Here is a 25169-nt window from a genome sequence, read left to right on the forward strand (position 1 = left end):
GGACACTGGAAGACCCCCATCGGTGGCTTAGTGTCATGTATTTCTCATTTTTGGCTATTGCCTGTCCTCCTGGCACCAGCATGACTGAGAGATTTTCTTGGGGGCCGACATCTATGAGTCTGGTCGGATACCAAGGTGCATTATCTCTGAAATAAATACATTGCGGGTGCTCTGCTTCGCACCTACAAATCCAAGTGCTGATGGTCGTAAAAGTCTCGTTGGATGCAGTGGAAGGCGACTGCAGATTTAGATCGGAAACTAAGTTGACAATCTTCGAATTAGATATGAAGGTGAGCCGCATTAACGAATGAGTGACGAATGGGTGTAAAAATACAATACCTGTCGGCTCGCGAAGGAGAGCAATGATGGAGCCTGCTCTACGCCCGTGATCATCTAGGGCCTTGGACTCTATGAGTTTCTCTACAGCCTCAATATCCGGTAGTACGTCAGACAAATCCTCGACCGAGATCTTTATCCCATTAAGATATTCGGCGTTAAATTTTGGCCATATCCGACGACGGCCACCCGAAATGTGGGTTACACAGCGCTGATCTGCGAGAGCCGTGCTCTCTCCGCGACTCTTTGTGGGCTTGAAGTGAGCCGCGCAATCCTTTCCAGATGGCCCCTCGCTTTTGCCGGGTTGGTAAAAGAGTTGCGAAAAGCCCGCCAGCATATGAAACACTTCTGGTCTACCGCTTTGAGAAATTCAAGAATAAAAAAATGGTGAGGGTAGTCGTCGACTGTGACATGGACAATGCCAAAATCGAACACTTGAGTCTGAAAAAAATGGTCGCACGTTGCGCATAGTGGCATCTTGGTTGCTAGATATGGTGATACTGAATAAAAAGAAGTCAGGCTAGGAAATTTATATCGTATTGAAGCGATCAACATTTATATTGTATTTATTCCACAAGACACTAAGCCAATAATACTTAAATAGATGAAATAATTCTGTAAACATTTGTTCATTATTGCAAATTGTAATATTGATTACTATACTTTGCAGAAACAATGTGCATGATACTTTAACAATAGTCGCCAAGTAGCGTGATAGCATGGGTTCCGTAGGTAGGTTCTGAGTATTCCAGTCCTTTCAACATATATATTATCTGTATTGTTTCGAAACATTGTTCGTACGTTATTCGACAGTGAGGGAAGCAGAGTTATCAAGCCACTACGTCGTCAGCCCTTCACAGCGAATGGCGTACATGACGCCTTTACAGCTCCGATAATATGGGCCTGTTTGAAGGAATAGCTTCATTGCCGCATAGTGCTCTTCAACTTCAGTAGTAATCAAATCACGATTTTAGCGCCTAGGAAACTTGGTTCAATGTTTCCGACAATATCTATACTCGCTGAGCCATCAGGCTCAATATCTGCGCAATCCGTCACGTCGTATGAAGCGCAACGGCGTACTATAGTCGCTGAATCTTATTTCGCTCCGCTCATTAGCAAAATTGTGCAAGTTATCATGAATAATTCCGAGGGAAAGATGACATCTAGAATACGGGCGCGGGATATATGCATACATAGTACGAGTGCCTGGTTTGCCATGAATGGCCATGGGGTAAATAAGTTTCAGCCTACAATACAGATGCCCTTCCATTTTGCCAATCCCTCTTACTTATACATATAAAGATACGAAGCTTAGCGCTATAAATGCGTCTCATAGGCCTACACGTCTCAAAAATAGGGAGAGAGTATTACTATTGCTAATGGGTCGATAGGCTTCTATAGGCGCGCCAGCTGTGGAGTAGCTATATTAGCTTTGAATAAATGGAGGTCTTCTGTAATCTGGGTTGAAAGCTGCTAATAGATGCCATGTTTAATTTCTTAGCTAGGATTAACTCTGCTTTAGTGTACCGCAACGGGCAATAAAAGTGCAACGACTCATGACATAGCATCTTAATGAACTGTGCTCTTCGGCTTGATGTCCTAGAATGCGATTCCGGTTATTATATAATATTTTAGACGATGTTAAATTGTTGCGGCTATAAGCCCTAGAGTCTAGTTTATTGGGATGCTTGTTAGCCAAAATAGCTGCTTGATAAGCCGCCTTTAAATATCGTTCGCCCGTACTGAAAGTAACAAAACCTTACGTTCCAAGACCCAAACTGAGAATTGAGGCAGCTACACGTTTGAGCTCGAGAGGGAAAAACCTACCCACGGATTCAGCCTTTATACATCATTTCAATTATCCACCACCGTACGCTCGATCATGACCCAAGTCATTATGTCTTCTTTGCCGCGGCCCGTGACCACGCTTTTCGTATCTGAAAGGCTGGTCTATCGCAGTGTGCAGATGTCTGACATGGATACCTTCTACAAAATCATCAGGGAGCCTGGGTGGATGGAAGTGGCTCTCCCGCTTATTCCCCGTCCACCAATCCAAAAATCAATGGATGAATTTGTCGAATCGTTCCAAAAGAAAGCCCTAATCCTCGTTTTCATTTGTTTGCAAGAAAAGTCGGAGAACGGGAATGTCACAGCGGGCAAACCGATTGGATCTCTCAATACGACCCTGCCATCGCTCGATGCTAAAGAAGATCACCGTTCTACGACCTTTGGTATTTTGCTTTCAGAGGAATATCGTGGTAAAGGCTACGGTGAAGAAGCTACTAAATGGGCCGTGGACTGGGCATTTAATTATGCTGGTGTGCACCGTATTGCACTCTCTTCCTTCAGCTTCAACGAGCCAGCAACACGGCTATAGGAAAAGGTTGGGTTCAAACTAGAGGGTAGAAAACGAGAAAGTGTATGGTTCCAACGTAGGTGGTTCGATACTGTACAATATTCTATTCTTGAGCAGGAATGGGAAAGAAGATAAGGATTCAATGAAAATATAATTTCTTGATGATATTGCCTTCTTCAGAGCCATGGCTCTGGATTTGTTTCTTCCACATGATTTCGACAATCGACAACTTGATAAATTGCTAGTGAGGGTGTTAAGACATTTAATGTTTTGAATCTCTTCTTAATTTCCATTCACTGAGTCACTGATGACTAAGAAGCATTGATTCATTAATGCATTTGATTAGCACGGTAATATAAGGTTCTCGGGCTAGCTGAAGAGCCCTGGAGTATCTGAAATATTTACAGAGACAATATCTGCTTATCTGCCTCTAATTAGTCACTCAGTGCTTGCCTGTCAACATCTTGTATATTTACGCATTGTTCAATTGCCAACACAGCAGCCGTCGCTGCACTCTGTCCCATTATCATAAATGTTGGCTCCAGTCGGATGGCCGCAAACGCCACATGAGTACCACTCATAGTAACGGGATTCAGAAAGTTAGTAATAGAATCCGAGGAAGGGATGATGCTGCCAAATGGAATGGGAAAGGGATTTGTCACTGGGACATGAACCAGTCCTTCATTCTGAATTGCAGACCCAATGACTATTCTGTCCGCCTCATGCACATCCATAGTGTAAGATCCGAGACCAATAATACTGTCTGTACCGAAGCCCTTGGGGCTTTGTACATCGCTTTGTGTCATAGTATAGTTTCCTTGCATACGTCTTGCTTCTCGTATGTAAATGTCATATGGCCAATTTCCGTTACTTGTCCATTCGTCTTTGGCATAGCCCCATGCACTTGTTGCGTTCCTAATTGTTGCAGGTACCCTGGGGTGGTTGGCAAGCGTCCAAAAAAAACCTTGAGTGTATGTTTTATAATTGTCGGCGATTGTTTGCCGTTGTTCCAAACTCTCTTCAATGTAGTTTGTCTTCTTAACTGTATCATAATTTCCACCTAAGAAATCGGTGCTAACTTCTCCATTTGAGTTGCTATCTGTTTTCTCATTTGGCATAAACTGCGATGTGAAAAATGGAACCGTAGCATCACCTGCTTCGATATAGCGGAATAAAAGCTCATAAGAGCCTTCGTCGTAATCTTCTGGCTGAGAAAAAGGCACTAGATTGTCGGACTGCTGCGTTAAGCTAATCCGATAATTGAAAGCTTGAAGCCGAAGATTATCGGCAGTACCATTCAGTTGCTGAGCTTCCGTGGCTGTAAGAACACGGTCGATTCCTTGAATAAGACCGCTAGTGGAATCTCCCTCAGTAACGTACGGCGATATTCCCTGATAACTGTTGTCTGCTGCGATTTGCACTCCGGCTAAAGATTCTCCAAAGTCCGCCTCGCTCTCCCGGCCGATTGTGTATGGAATGCCTGCCGCAGCCATAAAGTCGCCTTCATAGCTGGCATCTATATACATTAATGCATCATATACCCGGCCTGACTGGGTTTTGATGGATTCAATCCGGTTATCTTTTAGTATCACACTATCGGTCGACGCAGCAAGTGTCTCATTCCGAAAGATTGTAATGTTCAACTCTTCAACCCAGTCTTCCAATATCTGCTCAGCGACATGGGCCTCGAAAGTCCACTGTACTTGGTTGCTTTGGTCTATTGCTGGCCCTGGCTGAGCAGCTATATTTTGACCAATGTATTGTGCTCTGGTCCCATGAGTCCATGCAGAACTGGATTCGTAGTAGATATATACTCGATTAAAAAACTCTCTTGCGATACCACCGATAGCATTCCCATTCTTGGAATCCGTCCAACCAAGGCCAGATACAACCATGCCTCCAATATGGTTAGTCGGAGATACAATTGCAACGGTCTTATTCATACGAGTAGTCTGAATAGCGGCTACAAGCGCAGCTGGGGTCGACCCGTATATGACAACATCGTATGTTGCCGATACAGACCCAGAGCAGCCTGTATCTTGTTTATTTCGGTTGTCCAGAGGGGCAGAAGCGCTGATATGGCATAGCATTGCAAGAATTAATATATATATAAATTTCAAGTTTAAATAAAAGAAGTGTGGTGGCATTTCATAGAGTCGCTTTCGTGCCATACTAAGATATTGGCTATAGATATACGCGATGAATGTGGAAAAAATAGGAAGCTGCAGAGTGACTGCTCGTAAATCTCTAATGAGGGCACACGTATTACATATTTATACAATTTATAAACATGGAGTAACCGAGTAACCCCTCCACATGAATCTTGTTTTCTTGCTTTTTCCTTTTCCCCGTTCGGTCATTTAACTTCGAACCCATCATTAGTCTTTAGCAACATGAAATTAAGGATAATATCGCAGCAGCATTTGCTTCTTACTATATTGTATGCTTAGAAAGTATTCCCTTGTTTGTCAAATGACTGTTAAACCCCGCAGAGCGTGAAAAATTGCTTTACGAGTAATAATCTCGATATATTCTATCGCAGAATCGGGTATATCTGTTCTACACCGATGCGCATGACGATATATGTATAGGCTGTAATGCCACCGTAACGTGACTAGATGAATACTACCACACAGGCATGTAACCCCTCTCGGTATGTGACACTAGTGTTGGATCTACCATCAGCAGGTACGAGCTCGTGGATACCGTTCAAGTCAAGATCGGTCGATGATGAGGCCCATTGACTCTGGAGAAAGTAGGATTTCATTGTTTTTTTCCCATCTCCCAAGTGCGCTTTTCAAGCTACAATTTAATCATTTTTCCTCGGCACCAACAGCAACGCAAAAGTTCACAATCAGCTGACTGCGCACTGTTAATTCTATGAACCAGTTTTGTCGTCGTGCATTTTTTGCATTTGCTAAAAATACTACAATTCTCATGTATAAAATGCTAGTGGGCATTTTAATGAACACGACGCAAGATATCTGCCATCCAAAGGCCCAGGTTCAAACTCACCGGGTGTTCTTGGAGAGTAAAAAGAAATATGGTGGCGTGAAGAAAATGCTCCCGCATCATGTTTCCATCCAAGTGCAATGTCGTATTGGATTTGCGGGGCAGAGACTCTTCAAAAGGTTCCCCGCTTCGCAACATTGTCGTCTGTTCAAGAACTGCAATGACACATTGAGCAGGGATGCCCGCCGCAATAATCGCGGGCGCAATGTGTTTTCAAAGGTTTAACGCCTTACTAGGCTCAGTAGTTTACATTGCCTCTCTTCGCTATATTCCTCTTTAATATCAGACCCAGGAGATCTCTTATTGAAACTTTTAACTAGGTTGTTTTTAAAACGCCCGCTAGGGGCAGCTAATGTTTGTTTAGAACTGTAAATGGATAAAAGTCTGCAAGGGGACTATAAAGAAAGAACTTTAGTTAGCCTCCAGCGGGCGCCACAAAATCCAAGCATGCAGGCACGAAGATGTGGTCGCATGACCAGATATTCCTTAAATATATGTAATTATTAACCGGAATTGCGAGTGATGGATAAATTGATCAGTGTTATCTACTATTCATTCTTTTAATTCTGTTTGATACAAAGCACTATTCGGCGTATGTTCTTTTTACCTGCCGGCAGCCCTCTTCAGCGGGTAACCCTGAAGATGACAGACATGAGAACAACGCGGAACGCAGTGGTTGAATTAGCTGTAACAATTCTAAAAATAGCCAAACTCAATTTCTTAACACCACACCACACTAGGTCTAACTGATGGCTCATCCCATTAGGGATATACGTAGTGCAGTCTCTGGTTAGTTTGACGAAGAATACAGAGCAGATTGCGTGCAATATCATCTTGACTGTATGGCTCTGAGACTCTATAGATATCGAGCAATTAACATATGAATCATAACTAGCTCTATATGTTATATAATAATATGTGAATTTTAATTTCTTTGGCTCAGTTTTACTACACTGCTCTAAAGAACACCGTGACAATAGACTAAATTCTCATGTAGCATATTCTCGGTGCATCATAGTCGACTATGGTTACAAGCCTTGTTAAAAATCCGAATTCATGTGTTTTTGCATGGCATGAGAATTAATTTTCAAGGATGAATTGAATGTATAGAAACCATCCGGACGCATGGCACCGATGATATATCTAGCCAGCTGGATTTCACTATCAAACGATTGAATGAAAATTACCGCCTTGTTGTATATCGCGAAATATAAATTCTTTAATTTTAGCTATTATCTTAATACCTCGATACACGTTCTTAACATAGTATAGTAGCATAGACTTTCACCAATGTACATATAAGCTGGTGCGCAACTTCTCATTCCATTTCTATTTAGCGGTCCATTTAGCTTAGTTTAACTCTCTAGCAATGCGACATTTGGATATTTAGAATAGCCGCATCCCTTCAAACAAATGTTGTGAGATTACCATTAGTACTTGTTACGACCTGGTTCCCTGTAACAGTTAAATCCCTTATAATAGCTGGTTCCGTTACAGTAATTGCTACAATAGTGATTATTGGCCTAGTCTTTTGCCCTGTTTGGCTTAACGGTATAACGGATCGTTACAGTACTTTAAGATTCCTAAACATTGTCATTAGGGTCGAGGGCAAGCTCATTTTTATTACAGCTCCCAGCCGAAGTCCTTAGCCCTACTTTAACTACTAAATGTAAAATCTGCTTTCAAAATGGATCAGAATGAGCGGCTAGTTATACGCCTAGGATTTCACTAATGAGTCCAAAACGTTAATACGAATTGACTCTTACACAATCCCTATTCAATTTCGACGATATAGAGACTTGAGTTAAATCATATATCAAGATGAAGAACAATCTCATTCGGCGCGAGACATGATCACAGGTATAATCATGAAAAGAGGATGTAAGCTTTCAAAATCGCCAGAAAATTCAAGAAATTCTATTGATGCTACTCCGTAAAATTATTATAACGTCAAGGTGTTTCTGAATTCGTATTAGTATCATAAACTAAACTAAGTTCATACACTGAGGATCTTTTGTTAAACATCTATTCACCCGATGATAATACTTTGTAATAGGAAGCTGACAAAAGTTCGAACGCTTATAAGCCCCTGTAGGCTGACAGGCCAAAAGTGGCGCCACATCTCAATTAATGCCAAGAGTGCTTTCTAGACAATTAACAAGCGGTTTAAGTCTCTTACGCAAGGTTGCGGATGCGTTTAAGAGCATAAGAGCCTCAAAGATCTGCGAGAGTTAATTAAAAAGAGGGCTGACAGATACTGGGTATCGTCAAGGTCCGTCCATGGATAAGTGCCGGAGCCATTCTTGCGCTCTAATTGGTCTGGTATGAGGAATTATAGTTCCATATTTCTACAACTATCTCCTTTTCTAGTGCGATTGAGACTATTTACGGGAAATCTACTCCGTATCAGCTCTTTCTTTCCACCAGTTAACTTGGTCTAAATTTTATCGGACCGAAAGGCTGAGTAGACTCATCGTGATAAGTCACAAAAGTATTAGTGCTCTCGCGACAATAACAACTATATCCAGATCTAGAAAGAAGAAATTTCCGAAACAGGTCTTAAAGTAAATCATTCCTTTAAAGTCTAGAATGTAAAATCTTTAGTCCACAATCTTAAATTTGAGTTTATGATGACAGGCAGAATTATAACTAAACTGGAATTAGGGCGGGATTGCAAAGAAACAATTTACTACCCATTAGTGACGAGGCACTAATAAAGCTGACACAAGTTCAACGTTGATCATGGCAAATCTCATGGAATACAGTTGAGAAAAGTTAACAACTATATCAAATAACTGAATCTTTCTAGCTATTCTCGCCGATTCATTACTTAAATTGTCATTAATGTAGATGCGCCCAGGTATACCCAAATCCTGCGCCCTCCTTGGGGGCAATGCTGAGTCAGTCGGCACTTCTCTTGACTTTTATTCCATAGTTTTCGCGCAGCGGTCGCATACATCTGAAAAACGCTATAAATATAATGCTAATTAACTCGGAAGATCAAAAAATAGATGGAATTTTAGTGACTTATTTCCTCGTACTTCGCGCATGCAACGGAGTTACCTGTGGAGGCACCTTATTTAAGATGTGCCTTAGACATGCTTAGTTAGCAATCTTCGCACTTGAAAGTAGCTGTAGGATCGCGGACACTCGGAGGTTAAGGGGTATCAGTGAGCCTTATCCGACGCACTAGGCTGTTAAAGAGATTTAGCGCTCTCAAGCCTCTCTAGTATAGCGTACGGAGAATTCTCAAGCGCAGGGATTGGGAAGTGCTTTGAAGAGTGGTGCTATCATATGCTGCTCAGCTTCGTATTACGAACCAATGCGAAGGCCACAAGCGTGTTGGTGGGTTTACGACCTTCACTTTTCATTTGCCACAACATTGTAAAACGCCTTATACATTTATAGGAATCTTCTCATCCGGCTGTGAGAACCATCCATACTAGACTATATTTAGTAAAAGATGTTCTAGCCCATCAATGACTTGCGGATTTTCCGAAGCCTAGCTTGGTATATTAAACAAGGCGTGCTTCCTATCTGTCTAGAACCAATCTGACGAGAAGCTGCAACCACCGTGAATTAGCATCGAGCGATATTGAACGAATTTGACCCCTCACCAGCTAATAACAACGCGATTCAAGTTCAACGCAACAGTCCTTAGACATGCCCTTACGTAAACATACCAAACCTCCGCCAAGATTTACCTTCGTTACCCCAGAGTTTGAAGGAAATGAAATAAGATGGCTGAAGACTCATTCAGATGCTGCGAGAAGTCACGCTGCTTATTGGGGTGGTCCTGCTAAGCGACAATGGCAGGTCAACGAAGAGAGCGAAGCAAAGAAAGAAGACGCCCCTGTCCATGACACTATCACGGGTAAGCGTTCTCGTCGGCGTAACGCAAATCTTCAGTTTTACTGCTTTGCCGCCCAAACTATTCAGCGACATGGGGCTACCAAACTGAAGAATACGAAAGCCATGTCTTCAAAAGCAGAATATGATATGCCGCGCTACACTGAGCCCAACTATGCGAGATGTCTTCCGTCTCTCATAGCTGAAAGAAGAGGGTCAGGCGCTTCCTCGGTCGGTCTAACAGCGTTCAAATTTTACAGCGAAGATTTCATAAGACGGTTTGTCATGGTTGACAATAAGGACTGTCCCATGATACTGAGTAGCTGTCTTTTACTTAGCTACGCTCACTACATGGCATTGACAGGGTATGGAACGACAACGGTACTACTGGAACTTAAAAGTCAAGTTATGCACTGCCTAAGCGCAAATATGACTTTGTCGCATGGATTACTCAGTCCCCGATGCTTAACCGCCATTGTTGCTCTAGGAGCCCCAATTGTCTGTTTAGTATCCAGGGATATGCCACAAGGGCTAAGCATACGAGAGTACATCAATGCAACTTTGGAAGAAGATCATCTTTGCAATCAAGAATCCGCTGCTATTGTACAGTGCTCACTCGAAGAACAGATTGTTCACCGACAAGCATTGAGCAAATTGTTCCTGAAAACAAGCGCCAAGTTTCAAGATGCAGACAGTTTAGCACTACTGCAGTATATCTCTAATTATATAAATATGTATGTATCCAATCCCATTTACCTTTAGATGCCTTCTAACAGAGTTTCCAGATCAATAGCTCTAGAAGCAACGGATCATTTATATACCCCTCTGAAAGATGTTGAAAAGCTATTCCCAGCAATAGGCTCTTGCCAGCAAAACGCCATTCCAGAAGAGTGGATATCGCCTATTACTTATCAGCAGGCTGACAAGTCTCCTGCGACACATATCGAGTCCCAGTTGCTACTCCTTATAAGTCTTATACACAAGTGGCTTTTAACATTTCTTGATAAAGACAGCACTGTATTGACCCTCACGGACGAGGTACTCCGGGAGCGGGCTACACTTTGTCAAAGAATAGAAAGCTTTGAACCAGCGACAGAAAACAGCAGTAACGAAACAGAGATCATATACGAATGCTGTCGGCGAGTTAGCTTAATTTTCCTGACTGTTGCAAAAAGAAATATCCCGATTCATGTTGCGGCGAAGCATGTACAGAACAGGCCTAAAATTACGAAACTTCTTCGTATGACCGACCTGACAGGCCTCTGGGGAAACCACAAAGGATTATTGTTTTGGGTTGCCGCAACAGTTCAATTTGCCACTGCAAGACAATGTTTCCCTTTGCTGTCTACAACGTTGCTTGCGCCGTTAGTCCAGGAGCTTTCAATGTCAAAGGCATGCGCTGAAGCGGCCGTCAATTCTCTGAAAAGGCTCAAAACATTTGAGAGTTTATGCTGTGGTTTATAGTCTTGAGAGTAGGCTAACAATACAAGGGGAAAATGTGCTGCATCACCACAAACTCAGTCATGTACCAATCTTCTACTTGGAACACCAGTTATCGATCACTTGACAGCTCAAATTAAGAGCTTGGAAGGTTGTGTTGGCTCCCAGTATATATATATAAAGGAGAGTTCCTTATCAAATAGCGCTACTATTTTTAGCTAGGTAATATGAAATCTTGAATCCTGAGCTTTTTTTTTTCGTTGTTGGGGAAAGCATCAGCAAAAATGTTGCACCTAGTTAACTAGGAGGCGCTTGGAAAGAACGCTCTGAAAATACTACATAGGTTCTTGGAGTTTAACATAAAATCATGATCAGCTATTCGTTATTGGCCTTCTTCATTCGTTAATCCCGCAGCTACATCAAAATCCTCATAGCCATTTAATTTCTCATTCTTTCTCGTCTTTATTTAGGCTATAATTAGTCCGCTCCTTCGTGCAAGCCAGACTTGCTGATTCGAGTGACAATCAACTCGCAGCTCTTCGGAATTAAGAGCGGGGCAAACTAATGCAAAACTAAGAAATTAGGCAAATACATTTGCTAGCAACATTTGCTTTCTAGTATTAACGTTAGTTACCTTTGATATGGAGCATCTTTATCGGGCGTACCCCATAGGACAGTTGTGATATGCTTGTAAATGTATGTAATCATTTAGCTTCTAATATTCAATAGTACCCAACTTAACACCGCGCCTATAGAAGGATAACTCGCCCGAATGACCAGTGTTATTTATTACTTCAAGAGACTACAACCCAAATTTGAAAGATTGATCGGCATCAGCGGCAACATAGTTTTTTTTTCTAACGTCGCAAGTTTGCTCACATTTAGACTGCTAGCAGCAGAGCTCGCCATAGCGCCAGTGTAGCAAAAATTAAAGTAACTAGAATCCGCTGTGAACATATAGAATAAATCCGAGTTTAGAAGAAGTTAGACGCTATATCGAATAGCACTAGACTTATACAGAATGACTACTCTTGCAAAATGATTGCTCAATATTCTTCCGATCACCCATATAGTTTACTCAGAAGGCTATCGAGAATGCTAGCTATAACTAGTTACAATTATATGCAAAGCTATCACAGTTTTCATCTGTCTTGATGCAGCCGCTCTGCGTGATGACGCCATATGCAAGTTTATTATAAGTTGGTAACTCATTTGTCTTGGTGAAAGCGGAGAATATTTCAGGTGTCAAAATAAAATGATGCAATTCATGAAAATCTCTAAGAAGCTAGCTCATTTAATTCTGAATAAGACTGTTCAACAATGCTATTTGGAGTATAAAACTCCCTTGCTGACCCCAAAAAGATGAACGTTTTTGCTCGCCTGGCATCAGCAGTATACAAATCCAACAACATTAAAAAATACTCGACAACCAACTTCAAGATTAATATCTAGTCCTTGCGCTCAGCATTCTCCTTTAAAATGGTTATTCTCATTACCGGTAGCACCGGTTACCTTGGCGGTCAGTTGGTAAAAGAAGCATTCGCTCGAGGCCACAGTGTCCGCGCTGTCGTGCGATCAGAGACATCTTTTAAGAAGCTCGCTGAGGAATTTCCCGAATTCGCGCCAAAACTTTCTTATATTATTGCTGCCGATATTACGAATCCTGAATCCTACGAAGGGGCGTTTGAGGACGTGGCCGGTATAATCCACGCCGCGTCTCCGTTCAACCTCCAGCCAAAAGACAACGAGGAAGATCTCCTCAAACCTGCGATTCGAGGCTCTTTAGCTATACTGGATGCCGCCCTGCGTCATGGAAAAGACGTTAAAAGAGTGGTGATTACGTCATCACACGCTTCTGTCGCAGATGTCACCAAAGGAAAGCGAGTAGGATATGTATATAATGAGAAAGATTGGAACCCTATTACGTATGAGCAGGCTGCCGACCCTGCTACCGATGGTGTTACAGCGTATTGCGCGTCGAAGGCCTTGGCCGAACGAGCAGTGTGGGAGTGGGCTGATAAGCACAAGGGCGCACACTTCGACGTTGTTACAATTACTCCGCCCTGGATCTTTGGTCCTTACGCTACCGAGTTGACGTCCACAGCGCATCTGAGTGAGAGCGTTCGATTGGTCTACAATCTGTTAGGCGCTAAGGAGGTACCTGAATTTGACTTTGGTGGATATGCCGATGTACGTGAGGTCAGTGCGGCTCATCTCCTTGCTCTCGAAGTGCCTTCTGCAGGAGGACAACGTTTCTGGGTTGGGCAGTCTCTTCGATGGCAAACTGTGGTAGACATTGCGCGCGAAGAATTTCCTGAACTGATTACGAGGCTGCCTGAGGGGAAGCCTGGGTGGATAGACGATGCGTATGGCGTGGATGGCAGCAAAGCGGAGAAGATACTAGGCCTAAAGTATTTGACCTTGAGGGAAACTATCAGGGATACGTTTACGCAGCTGCTCGTCGCTGAGAGAGCGGAAGCTACATCATAGATTTCATAGATTACGTTTAAAGTAGTAATTATCATCAATATTGGACAAAGCAATCGCCATAAGTTGACATACGTTGAGAATTCTCTCTTTCTCTTCCCCATTTAGTAGCTTAAGTCTGTTAACGCTTTTCATGGGACAAAAAAAACACCCAGAAATGTTTAAATAACTTCAACAAGCTCCTGCACCCTGACGGCCGATTACTCTTACAGGGGCTATGCCCGCCAGCGACATCCGGGCGGATAGGTTATTGACACATAGCGTGTGTGGCAATGGGGGAGGGGGCCTGGTAGCCATCCAGGTTGCCCAGATGTTGGAAGCAGAGACACTTGTTACGGTTTGAAGCGAAGAAAAAGGCTAACATCTAGTGGATCACTGTCGCATTCTGAGGAACCAACTCTTCAATTCTCGTGATTAAAATTTGGATATAACGTTATGCGAGAAGCTAAAGGCCGTGGCATCGATTCTATTTTCGACTCACTGTCAGTAGAACTCTAGCACTCTACATAAAGCCGTGTTGCTGAGTTCGGCACGCTAGTTGAAATCGGAAAGCAAGATCTGATTGGAAATAGACAGCTCGACATGAAGCCGTTCTTAATGAATCGAAAACTATTGTTGCGTTGATATTGACTGGCATTGGAAGAGAATACACATCGCCAGAGCCCTAATATTATTATCCATTTTAGGCTTCTATGACAAGAGATATACATCTCTTTTTCTAATGCCAATTTTCTTTGCGACCCAGACCCAAGATGCATTCTAGTTCGATCAGGCAAAATGGAGGAGACAGCGAATTAGGATTTGAGATCACCAAAAGAGTTCTCAAAATTACATTCAAGGAATCTGCATTTTATCTTCCAATTGGTAGTCTCGGTGAGATAAATCATGCTCTCTCCACATGGATAGTTGACCATGGCGCTCGTTAAATCACTTGCATGTCTCGAAGCGCTGGTCGTACCGGCAAAGATGACGCTTTTATTCACGAACTTGAGCCGATGTGCTACACAACTAAGCTCATTAGCGGCAAAGCTGCAAAGCCGGGAAGATGTAGGAAAGACTATTTCTGCAGCAAGTCACCCTCTTCAGAGCATTTTACAAATTTCTATGGTAGCTACGAACGAGAACTTCAGTAAAATGAGTTATACCGTATTATAGGTGACACTACAACACCCAAGGTTCAAGGCACGTGGGATCTCCACAAGGCTTCGACAACGCTTCCACAGCGATACACTTTGATCTTGGCTCCTTTTTGATGTTTAGTTCGGCGTCTGGCGTTGTTGGGCAAGCAGGCCAGGCCAACTATGCCAGTAGAAACAGCTTCCTCGATTCGGCTACCCAATAACGCAATGGTCTGGGACTTGCCGCTTATGTGGCTGATATGGGGAGCTGTTGAAGATGGGTTGGTCTCAGCTCAGAGCATCAAGGCATGATGAGCAAAATGTCTCGGGGCGGATTTATATTCCCGCGCTTAGGTTATACAGCTCCAGCGCGGTCCAATCTCGAAAATTTCATATTTCATTCGAGAACATCTATTGCATTATTTGTGTTCGCCAATTTATTAGTGATTGGTGGTAAGGGAATATTGATACACAGCAGCCACAACTTTGCACAATCTTGGAGCTCATAGTTGGCGCGGGGCGAGTGGTTCGTTGTCCCTCACAAAATTTGATACGGAGCGCGCTTCTCTGACCAATGTTGTTTAAAAGTCCTGCTCGCTGATGCGCTTTCAATGCCAAATCAATATAATATTCATCTAAAGTATATACGAACGAACGTCATATGCTACGAATAAAGCGGTTGCAGCGCTGTTTAACAAATGACAGTGTATGCTATCAAGAGTATAGAGTTATGTATGCCTGGATGACTTATGATGCTTAGGTAAATAGACACTAACGTAGACACTTACCGCTTTTGAAGTAGCAATGGAGCCAAAAGCCTGTACTCAAATCATGCCGTGAATGTATCGCTTAAAATGATTACCAACCCCCCCTTTTATTTTTCGAAAGAGAGCTGTATTACCCTGTATCTATCGCTGTCTTGGTCCCATAATGATTAGATAAAACGGGCCATAAGCTGCCGCATAGATCAGAATGAGAGTCAGGTTAAATAGCTTCCTCAAAAGGATGATAATGATTATAATAAGAAAAGCTGTATGCGAGGTGTGTATATGGGAAAATTGGCATTGTAAACAGAAGATTACGGCGTAGATAAAAGGTTAGGGTTCGGGTTTCGGAATTAGCTGAATCCACTGTTGCTATTGCTTAGACTTACTTGCAAAGAAAATGGCTAGGTGTTAAAATATGAAATAAAAAAAGGAATTCTCACGGACTTAGAAACTTATATAAGGAAATAAGTAGATTTGCTGGTATCGCTATATTAAAGAGAGTATTGCTTTCAGCAATATTACAATCCTTGCCTCATATTCGACCAACACTCCCCCCCCCCCCCCCTTCTCCAAAAACACAAAAAAAAAAAAAAAAAAATGGGCGGTAGTGCTCTTGAAGAAATCTACCGTGCTTATTATTATTATTATTATTTTGAAAAAAAAAAAAAAAAAAAAAAACATATCGTATATAGTTTCTTGTTGCTTGAATTACGTTATGAGCAAAGATGAGGTAAGCTAGGTGCGAATACACATAGTGCCGCAGTGTCTTCTGAGAATCCACAGTTGCATATGCTGCTGAAACGAAAACCGAAAAAGGAGGGGGAAACACTTTGTGAGCGATAAAGAAAATTGAGCACAGGCTGCGCAAGCATACGAGGGTCTTAATTGACTACTACGCAGAAGTCATAGCAAGTTCAAATAAAATCTCCATTGCATTACGAAGTGAAAACATTGCCGAAATAGCTTTTTAAGAGAAGGACAAAAAAAGTATGGACATATTTGAACTATTGACACCCATGCCATCAACTTAGCGTACTGCATCTCTGAAGATCTTGCCAAAAACTCTAGGTTTATCCTTTCCGCTTCCGTTTGTAAGTTATTAGCTCCCTCAGCGTTGTATGATCGACTGTCGATCACGAACGCTGTGAATCTTGACAATTGGCTGCGGGCGCAGATCCGCCAGGATAGCGCAGATCTTCAGATAAGATCTCAGAGCTTAAATAAAACTTTACGCACCACTATGTATTCTAACCTAAAAAATGGGAATTAATTTGTTTTACTGAGCTGAAACTCTATAGTCGCTGCTAGCTTTTCCAGTTCCTGGTTTGTATTCTTTATGAATAATGCTCTTATGCGAGGCGATCAGTTCATTTGCAGCCAACATTGACTCATAGAGCGCATAATTCTTTTCCTAACAATGAATCGTTCTTGGCGCCACGTTAGAATTAGTAATACTAGACTTAGATTTCTCAAATTGACATAAGAAAATTTATATATAAATTAATTGTCCTTTCTGTTATTGCCGGTTATACTACAGTTGCTATCCTAAATCATTTTTGCTTGTGGTAATGCATTTGACAGTTGCCATTTTTAGTTATTGTAACATTAGCAATAGATTGAATTCTAATAACGTGCAATCTTGATATTTGGATATCAACTGCCTCGAAAGGGCATCTGATTAAGTTTGGGGCGAGCGGTTGACCCTCAAATGAGGCTCGCCAAGAATTGTATAGAGTAGGAAAAACTGCCTCAAACCCCCCGGTGCCAGTTTTTGATTTTAGCCGACAGCCTAACTAAGTCTATATGCCAAGGATGCGGATAGTAAGCTAGAGATTATAGAGCTTCCAAAAGAGGTTATACTTGTGCTCCTATTACTACTTAACTGAGCCATCTACCTTCTCTTAAGATGCAGTTGGCATCATGCCATGAGATGCATCTCTTTGCACCACACCATATATGAGTAGGATCTTGTGATAGGAAATGGGAGGTGATTTTAGTCATAGTTTCCTTTCCAATAGATTGATGGCAATGATACCTGTCATTTTAGGCGGCATATAAAAATCATGTAACGTTGAAATGCTGAATTAAGGTAAGTTCGCTCATACAAAAGTTAACGAGACTTAAATCTGACTCTGCGGATTGCCCGGACGCATTCTTGCAGCTGTCGATACAGAATAGGCTACCACCGGTCCTCCTTGCCAAAGCTCAGTGCTTAAGAACCCACCTGTATGGATTTTGATTAGTTACTGTGACACACTAGGAATGCGAATAAAGCCATAGATTTTGCTTGTCCATTTAAAGCACACCAAGGAAGCTTGAAAGTTTTCAAGGCTCGGTATATTACAGTTGTGATGGCATTGTATGGGACGTCTTTAGCTGGATATTAAATCCTCTCAGTTGTAGAATGTTATTTATGCGTCCTCGAATGATCCAAATACTAGTAGTTCTACGGAACAGCTCATGTGTAGAAAAAGGAATCTAGAGCACCTACTCACGATACACTGCACCTACTCACATGGGACGGCCGCTGCGAAGTGCCGATCGTAACCCTAAACGAACAATACAGGGGCTTTTCACGCTAACCGTATTATTTGCACCCAGTCTGCGCACGATGGAATGGGGATGCCGAAGCTACGGAGATTTCTCCGAGAGCCGCTTAATGCAGCACACGGAATGTTACTCTGTAGTGGTGAACCACTAGTTCAGTGCGGATACGTTACAAAATGAGACGATATGCGCGTACAGGAGACCGCGAGAGCCTTTAGCTTGGGATTTAATAGCATCTTTGGCATCTAGTCCTAAATATTGTAATTTGAATGTAGTTTATTAGCCTATGACACACTGTTATTTGCCAGCGTGCAATTAAAGGGCGCCCAATTGCACGCCGAGGCAGGCAGATGAGTTAGTCTATCTGAAGTGGACTATGGGTATCGGCTACCTACCAATTGCCAGTACCTTCTATATTGAGCAAGCTGGTAACTTGGCGTATTACACAGCTCTGTATATTCTCCGTACAGCCTCTTTTCATTAATAGCCGCCAGCTGCTTTGTACAGTACATTAATTTGGGAAGGAGACAGCTTACTTGGCATTGAGTGCTGTTCGACGGCACAAAAGTAGCCGCACTCAGGGCAGTCCATCCATAGCCCCGTACATAAAGCGGGTAACAACATACGATAGCTGTTTTCCTCCAGGAAATAGCTCGCCGCCATAGTCCTGGTTGTAGTATCTTCTTGTGCTGCGTGCACCTCCCGTAACTGGTAAGGTATTCTGTTTTCCGTTACCACTGGAATTTGCGAGCCGTAAAATGAAGCCGCTTACCTTCTATAAACGTTACAGTTTCAATGCATCCACCTGCTCTATTCGGTATAACATTCTCACCACGCATTGCGATTTCGCCGCAGAATTTACCGAGATCCACACTAAGGCTCGCCCCATAAATTTGTACCTACCTTTGGCATAGGCTACCTCCAGTATTGCAGTTCATGGTTCGACAGGGATCTGCCGACTAGGCGTTCAGGGCAGATTGCAGTGCCTGGCCTACTGCGATCTGAAGAACGCCACAAGGGGACAGGGGTTGGCGAGATGTAAGGCACCACTTGGGAACTGTACGGACCTTTTCTCCCAATCTGGTAAAGGTAAGGTAGCAAACCCGAGAATAGGCTCTCAATATGCACTCAATAATAAGCTTGTGACTCGTTAAATTATAAGCTCTTTTTGCATGCTAAGTGGTGTGTAGCCGCAATTCGCAACCGACGTAAAGTAAATTTAATGGCGCGAACTAGCAGAGTAGGTCCCTTTCCAGAGAGTATCATCAATGCAGATGGCCTGGAATAGATGTAGTAAAGAGCGCTACTGTATCTAGGTAGTTTTTACAAGAAGACGGAAATTTTCGTGTCCTAGTAATATTATTTAGGGGGAAGTTATTTCATAGATCAAGCAATCGGAGCGAGTTTCCTACTAGCAGTATTTGCCATTACTCTATTTGGTTATAGTGGCGACTATAGGTGAAATTCGACCAATGTTTACTGATCTTAACAGGCCTTACTAAGTAGCCTTACATGTATAAGTCCAAGGCGAAACAAGTGTGAAATACAGGGGTTCAACGGGGCCGCTAAGAACACAATGGCGATGCCGAATTGCTCTGTTCTATTTGTTTGTCAACAGAGGCGTAAGCTGATGATTAGTAGGCTAAACTTGAATTCCACCAAATGCACTTACAGAGATTAAATACTTGCTTTAATAGGAAGCTGATACTGAACATAGAATTCGCCTCAGCCTTTTGTAGTAGCCGCGATGTGTATATATATCAGACAACCATCCTGCTCATTAGACAAGATACCATCACTCTCAACTCCAGCTTCGACAGGAATCCAACAGACTGACCTCTTCAACAACTCATTCTTGCAATATTTGAACGAATCAATCAAAATGGTCAACAAGGCTATCGTCGCTTCTCTGCTCCTTGGCGCTGCCATGGCTTCGCCTTACCCGCCTACTGCCACCAATGGCGTTAGAAAGCCCGTGCCTGATCATGCCTTCCCCCACAAGAAGGTCAATGGCGGTAACTACATGCCTTCGCGCACCAAGACTACAGCCTCTAAGACGTCTGCTGCTCCTGCTGTTGCCAAGGACAAGCGATCCACTGGAGAGACTGTCAACAACGCTGTCGCCCGATTCGACAACTCCAACATCACCGATGGTGTTGGCGATGGTGTTGACTCTTACACCCTGTACCTCGGTGACGGCAGCACCGGTGCTGGCTGGCCTGACCAGAGCCGATGGGTTTCCTTTGAGAACATGTTTAACAACTACAAGGACCAGATGTTCTCATCTTGCGACTGGATGGGCGTTGCTGACGACAGCGGTCCAGAGGTTGGTGCCATTTGGGATGGTATACAGGCTGCTGCCGCTGCTACTGGTGTCGATCACCGTTTCATCCTTGCTGTTATCATGCAAGAGTCTGGTGGTTGTGTTCGCGTTTGGACCACCAACTACGGTGTTCGCAACCCTGGTTTGATGCAGGATCACAACGGTGCTGCGACCTGCAACGAGAACGGAAATGTTCAAAACCCCTGCCCCTCAGCCACCATCTACCAGATGATTAGCGAGGGTACTGCTGGTACCAACGATGGTGATGGCCTTGCCAACTGCATCAACGAGTCTGGCCGCAGTGACGTCTCAGCCTTCTACCGTGCCGCCCGTATTTACAACTCCGGCTCTATCTCCAGCACTGGCAACCTCCAGAGCAATGTTGCTACTCACTGCTATGCCAGTGATATTGCTAACCGCTTGACCGGTTGGAGAAATGCCCCCAGCACTTGCACTTGCGACAGCAACCCCAGCAGCTGTGGCTCTGTCACCTTCTAAGCGTCTCGATATTAAAAATCGATGTATGCTTATCTATTTATGATGTATATAAAACTTTTTTTTTTTTTGTAGTATGTATGTACATAGGTACTTGGGATTTGTATATAGCTCACTTTTTTAAATATTCAATTGTCAATAAATTCGAGAAATGGATCTTCAATATATCTATGTTTACTTTTATTGTTTGTGTTGACCCTAAATCTCTCAATTTTTATGCTTATCATAGCCTATCTAGTTGAGGAAAGTGATTCTTTGCACTGCATCTAAATCCATCCTAGGGACTACACTAATACGGGATAGCCTCTGTATCGATTGCATCTTATCTGGAGGCGGCAAAGACTGACAATGATTGATGATTCTAAAATGTCGCAATGTGGCTACTACTGCGGTTATTATCTAAATGAATGACGTTGAAATCTGATGCTCTGTTCTAATTTCTTTTTTTCTAACTATTTTACACACTATGGATAGATATATTTCTGTATCTAAATTATTTCTACTGTGCTTAGCACCATCAAACTATGCCATTATATAGTATCGCTAGTCGTACTGATCAGGGTCCACATCCGCGAAAATAGTACCGACAGCAACCTCGTCATACCAAACTTGACGGAATCCCTGATTACCAACCATCTTTTTATCATCATGCCAACCGTTAGCATACAAACCCACCCGAAATGCAAATACGGCATCATCGTTGGTTGTTGTAGCAATATTATAATGCTCATAAACTTTGTTTCCATCGAACCACATTTTGTAGTAGCCTGGACTGTCGCTCGCCCACTTAGCTTGGATGATAACTTTGTGCCATACTCCGGCAGAAACAGTGGCAATATTTCCAGTTCCCGTAAATGTACGACTGCAGTCCGGCTGGCGGTAATTGCCACTAACAATTCGGGAGTTGAGCTGATTGCCCTCTAGCCAGATGAGAGAGGAGGGCATCCAGTCGTCGTCATCACAGCCGGCTCCAGGTCGATCAGCGATGAACTGAACGATATTGTAGGACTGCTGATCAAATTCCCATGTGGATGACAAGCGGAACATGAAGCCATAAAACAGTTCATCCCCACGTTGATAGCCTTGGTTGTGATCCACCTCGGAGTGATATCGGCCAGTGTAGCCCGGTGTGTATGTTTGCTACATTAAGAGCGCTGAGTTTCCTTTGTATGTAATATCTGCTACCTGTAGCACTTGGCCTTTATTCTCTTGTCGCACATAGTCGAATCCGGCTGTAGTGCCCCCATTTTGGAAAGTCTGTTTGGCGATTGCGAGTAGTAAAGCCGCGAAGGCGGCGGCAAAGACTTTAACAATGCTCATGGTAATTGAAACTCCATGGAAATATAAGTTGAAGGATAGAAAATGGTATTGAGATATGGAATTCATCGAGTACTTATACTTATCACATAAGACAATTTTCACCAATCTTGGCTGTTTTGGTATGCCAATATGATATATTTTGAATATGGTAACAAGACATAGCTTTATTGGGAAATCTGTAGACGTAATTTAAATTAGCTTCTTAATATGCGCTAGTCACAATCAATAGTTTTGGAAAATAGGGAAAAAAAATACCACTCGTCATTTCGCCACCAATAGATTTCCCGGTTATCATTCACAAAAAAAGATGCCTGGCCAAATCTATATATAACATATCTTGACAATAATATATGTGGAAGATAAATTATAAATACTTGTACATTAGCAATAGACCGAATATATGCTGCTTTCATTTTGTCATTTACAAGCTAGCATTTTGCCTTTAAGCATAAGCTTGATGGTACATTCTATAAACAACTACCTTTTAGATCCTTTTTCTTTTATCGTAAATCATGATCTCTTTTAGACGTCGCATTGGTGGAAAAAGTTAGCGCGAAAATATCTCCTTCTTATTGTTTTATTTGGCAACTTCTTAAAATGGCAGATTAGTTGATGCCAGTGGCCGGATGTACCAGGTAGCACCTGTAATGAAGTACCTAGTGTTCAAGCTTAATTGCTAACCGCAAATATTAGCGCACTTATAGAAATTTCAACAACAACCTAGATAGTTAATGATTTCATGACACAGTTCCGTGACGGATGTGCAGGGGGAAAATTCGCTCATTTCGGTGATAGTATATTATATGATCGTCTTCATATTTTTACTTCTATTGCGTCAGAGTCACAATCGCCAATATATTCGCCAATATATGTATATATACCTTGGTAACACTTTGCACCAGTGGCTCCGCGCCGCTGCCAATGTTTCTCGTGGTATCACGGCTCAGACCTTTCCAACTGCATATTGGATCATACCTAAATAAAGACGTGATAGTCACACAACTCAAAGATGTATACGTGCTAATTTTGTGGCTGCGATACAAGTACGATGCACAAAATATTAATAAGACTCTATTTCCCACATCAACGGCTCATGCAGCCAGCATGTGTCTACAACTACGACCACATGCTCTATTGTGACTCCTATGTATGATTAGATGTGAGAGATACGATACAGTCTAGTTTAATCTATGATCGAGCAATGTTTTGTGACTATTTATTTGACTATATTTGCTTTATCCATTGAAGGGCCACAATTAGTATTGGTAGCCGGGCATTCTGCCAATCATATCACGTCAAAAAAAAAAAAAAAAAAAAAAGGAAAATTGAAGAAAAAGAGCAAAGCACTAATGAAGATGATATGTGTTAGGACTATCTTCTTTGAAACCTGTGTTTCATTTATATAAGTGAACGAAAGTACATATATTTTTAAAAACAGATATCTCAATTGATCAAGTTGATAATTAAAGTAGCAGCTCATATCAAGATAGTGACTGGCTGACTATTTAAGTTAAAGTTGGAACCGTCCAGTCGATCCATTGACTTTGTGAAAATGTAAAATCGCTTTGGAAGATTGTGGTATTTGTCGATTGCCCGAGCAAAAACTTTTGCACAAAAGCCATCAGCTGAGATTGCTGATTCGATGGGAAGGCACAATGTGCGTGAGCTCCAATCTGGGAATAACCCATGTGATCTGAAGCTCCAAGAGCTTGCCATGCCATGTGTGCCGTTGTCATGCATCCAAAACAACTTTGTGGGCCCAGCCAATCAATATTATTATCAATCACAAAGAGTCCTCTTGGGGCAATCAATGCCGCCAGGGAATGGTGATCGAATGGTAAAACTGGCACTTGGTTAACATAACTGTTGAAAGATGATGAAAACCAAGGATCTTCTCCAATGATCTCAGATGCGGTCTGGATATTTGCTCCTTGGGATTTTAAATAATCGGAAATCCTCCAACATGCTGATCCACCAGCGCCTGATTCTTGGGGAAGTGTTAATGCGATGCGGTTATCGAATGCTCCTGCTAACAAGGCACCCTTTCCGTTGCGCGAACATCCTGTCACCCCGATTCTTGTGGTATCAATTCTCGCCGTTGCCACTTGCTCGAGAGCGTCAATTACTCGGCTGACTCCCCAAGCCCATGCTGTCATTGCACCCGCAGAATGCCCACTTCCGTAGAGAGTATAGAACTTTCCTTGACCTCTACTGCCCGTATTGACTTGGGCTGCCATATCATCATTGTTAAAGTTGATCATGGCAACTCCGGCCGGTGCTGGTAGACTACCGCCATCATAGGCAATGATTGCAGGATAGGGAGCTGTTCCTGAAGAAGGATATGTTATTGTTACGGAGAATGACATTGATTTTCCCGAGTCTCCACAGTTAATTGTTAATGTATTTCCTGAAAAAGATGCTGTAAGAGTTGCAGGGCTTCCTGGCAGAGTTCCAAGCTCGTATCGTTGAAGTAGCTGCGACAGTTCGGCTTGCCGGCACAAGAATTGACTTTTTGTAGTTACTTTATCTCCGTTAAACATTGTAAACAGATCGTTTAGTTTAGAATTGGTCTTTAGAGATATGGAAACCGGCAATGCAGAGCATGTCGCGGCGGTTGTTGTTTGAGTTGCAGAAATTGATGCTAACGTTGTAGTGGTAGAAGTAACAAAAGTAGTGGTTGATGTTGCTGCTGTCGTACTTGATGATGCTTGTCCATTAGGAATACATTGAGAATAGTATGAACTGTAGGTTACACAGGTCGTGCCAGCAACGCATGTAGTTGGGCCACTCCAGCCAATTCCACCACCTATGTGATGTATGAGTACAATTCGTTGTAGATATTCATGATGAGAATTACATACATTGCCCCCATACTTGAGATTGTGCTAAAACTGGGGCAGCGAGAAAAAAGAGTTTGAAAAGTTGGATAGCCATGATTTGGTTCGTCGACAATGAGATCTTAGCCCCCAAAAGACTAATTTATCAACAACCGTTGGAAAATATGCTTGAATTCTACTATTTATATCTTAGAGGAGCCGGTTGTCCGGCTTACTACACATATATTTTTAGTATTCGATGGCATTATCTCTGTAATTCTGTCCAATAGTCTGTGCACTACT

General features: G+C 42.5%; 8 protein-coding genes across 8 annotated transcripts; 4 read left to right on the plus strand and 4 right to left on the minus strand.

Moving 5' to 3' along the window:
- Positions 1-2094: 2094 nt before the first annotated feature.
- GGI43DRAFT_418196 (GNAT family N-acetyltransferase) lies at positions 2095-2766 on the plus strand. Its single transcript, XM_083207513.1, has one exon. The coding sequence runs from the start codon at positions 2219-2221 to the stop codon at positions 2711-2713; it is 495 nt and encodes a 164-aa protein (XP_083055546.1). The 5' UTR covers positions 2095-2218; the 3' UTR covers positions 2714-2766.
- Positions 2767-3126: 360 nt separating this feature from the next.
- Positions 3127-4782, minus strand: GGI43DRAFT_388596 (FAD-dependent oxidoreductase; the record flags this gene model as incomplete). Its single annotated transcript, XM_083204091.1, has 1 exon — positions 3127-4782. The coding sequence occupies one exon, from the start codon at positions 4780-4782 to the stop codon at positions 3127-3129; it is 1656 nt and encodes a 551-aa protein (XP_083055547.1).
- A 4304-nt stretch (positions 4783-9086) lies between these two features.
- GGI43DRAFT_275340 (uncharacterized protein) lies at positions 9087-11112 on the plus strand. Its single transcript, XM_083201145.1, has 3 exons — positions 9087-9214; positions 9288-10287; positions 10339-11112. The coding sequence occupies exons 2-3, from the start codon at positions 9368-9370 to the stop codon at positions 11015-11017; spliced, it is 1599 nt and encodes a 532-aa protein (XP_083055548.1). The 5' UTR covers positions 9087-9214; positions 9288-9367; the 3' UTR covers positions 11018-11112.
- A 1117-nt stretch (positions 11113-12229) lies between these two features.
- On the plus strand, positions 12230-13544 carry GGI43DRAFT_418205 (NAD dependent epimerase/dehydratase). Its single transcript, XM_083207514.1, has one exon. It carries the CDS (start codon positions 12473-12475, stop codon positions 13481-13483), a length of 1011 nt encoding a protein of 336 aa, XP_083055549.1. The 5' UTR covers positions 12230-12472; the 3' UTR covers positions 13484-13544.
- GGI43DRAFT_418206 (uncharacterized protein) lies at positions 13545-14206 on the minus strand. The gene is made up of 2 exons (XM_083207515.1): positions 14053-14206; positions 13545-13962 (listed from the first exon to the last, which is right to left on the minus strand). The coding sequence occupies exons 1-2, from the start codon at positions 14188-14190 to the stop codon at positions 13882-13884; spliced, it is 219 nt and encodes a 72-aa protein (XP_083055550.1). The 5' UTR covers positions 14191-14206; the 3' UTR covers positions 13545-13881.
- Positions 14207-19794: 5588 nt separating this feature from the next.
- GGI43DRAFT_431759 (uncharacterized protein) lies at positions 19795-20816 on the plus strand (the record flags this gene model as incomplete). Its single annotated transcript, XM_083209452.1, has 2 exons — positions 19795-19917; positions 20002-20816. The coding sequence occupies 2 exons, from the start codon at positions 19795-19797 to the stop codon at positions 20731-20733; spliced, it is 855 nt and encodes a 284-aa protein (XP_083055551.1). The 3' UTR covers positions 20734-20816.
- Positions 20817-21273: 457 nt separating this feature from the next.
- On the minus strand, positions 21274-22050 carry GGI43DRAFT_431761 (polysaccharide lyase family 20 protein; the record flags this gene model as incomplete). Its single annotated transcript, XM_083209453.1, has 2 exons — positions 21274-21870; positions 21916-22050. 2 exons carry the CDS (start codon positions 22048-22050, stop codon positions 21274-21276), a joined length of 732 nt encoding a protein of 243 aa, XP_083055552.1.
- Positions 22051-23505: 1455 nt separating this feature from the next.
- On the minus strand, positions 23506-25081 carry GGI43DRAFT_275392 (carbohydrate esterase family 15 protein). Its single transcript, XM_083201146.1, has 2 exons — positions 24912-25081; positions 23506-24856 (listed from the first exon to the last, which is right to left on the minus strand). The coding sequence occupies exons 1-2, from the start codon at positions 24982-24984 to the stop codon at positions 23556-23558; spliced, it is 1374 nt and encodes a 457-aa protein (XP_083055553.1). The 5' UTR covers positions 24985-25081; the 3' UTR covers positions 23506-23555.
- Positions 25082-25169: the final 88 nt, after the last annotated feature.

The sequence above is a fragment of the Trichoderma evansii genome (genome assembly GCF_050947405.1).
Source record: "Trichoderma evansii strain SZMC 28006 chromosome Unknown GGI43scaffold_34, whole genome shotgun sequence".
NCBI classification, from domain to species: Eukaryota; Fungi; Ascomycota; class Sordariomycetes; order Hypocreales; family Hypocreaceae; genus Trichoderma; species Trichoderma evansii.

Bases quoted from the DNA above. Each gene is read 5' to 3' on its own strand.
- GGI43DRAFT_418196 (XM_083207513.1), top strand. From the start codon at position 2,219: ATGACCCAAGTCATTATGTCTTCTTTGCCGCGGCCCGTGACCACGCTT.
- GGI43DRAFT_275340 (XM_083201145.1), top strand. From the start codon at position 9,368: ATGCCCTTACGTAAACATACCAAACCTCCGCCAAGATTTACCTTCGTT. The intron at 10,288-10,338 runs GTATGTATCCAA...CAGAGTTTCCAG, and splicing joins ATCTCTAATTATATAAATAT to ATCAATAGCTCTAGAAGCAA.
- GGI43DRAFT_275392 (XM_083201146.1), bottom strand. From the start codon at position 24,984: ATGGCTATCCAACTTTTCAAACTCTTTTTTCTCGCTGCCCCAGTTTTA. The intron at 24,857-24,911 runs GTATGTAATTCT...TACATCACATAG, and splicing joins ATCTCAAGTATGGGGGCAAT to GTGGTGGAATTGGCTGGAGT.
- GGI43DRAFT_418205 (XM_083207514.1), top strand. From the start codon at position 12,473: ATGGTTATTCTCATTACCGGTAGCACCGGTTACCTTGGCGGTCAGTTG.
- GGI43DRAFT_418206 (XM_083207515.1), bottom strand. From the start codon at position 14,190: ATGTATATCTCTTGTCATAGAAGCCTAAAATGGATAATAATATTAGGG. The intron at 13,963-14,052 runs CTATTTCCAATC...AGTTCTACTGAC, and splicing joins ACGGCTTCATGTCGAGCTGT to AGTGAGTCGAAAATAGAATC.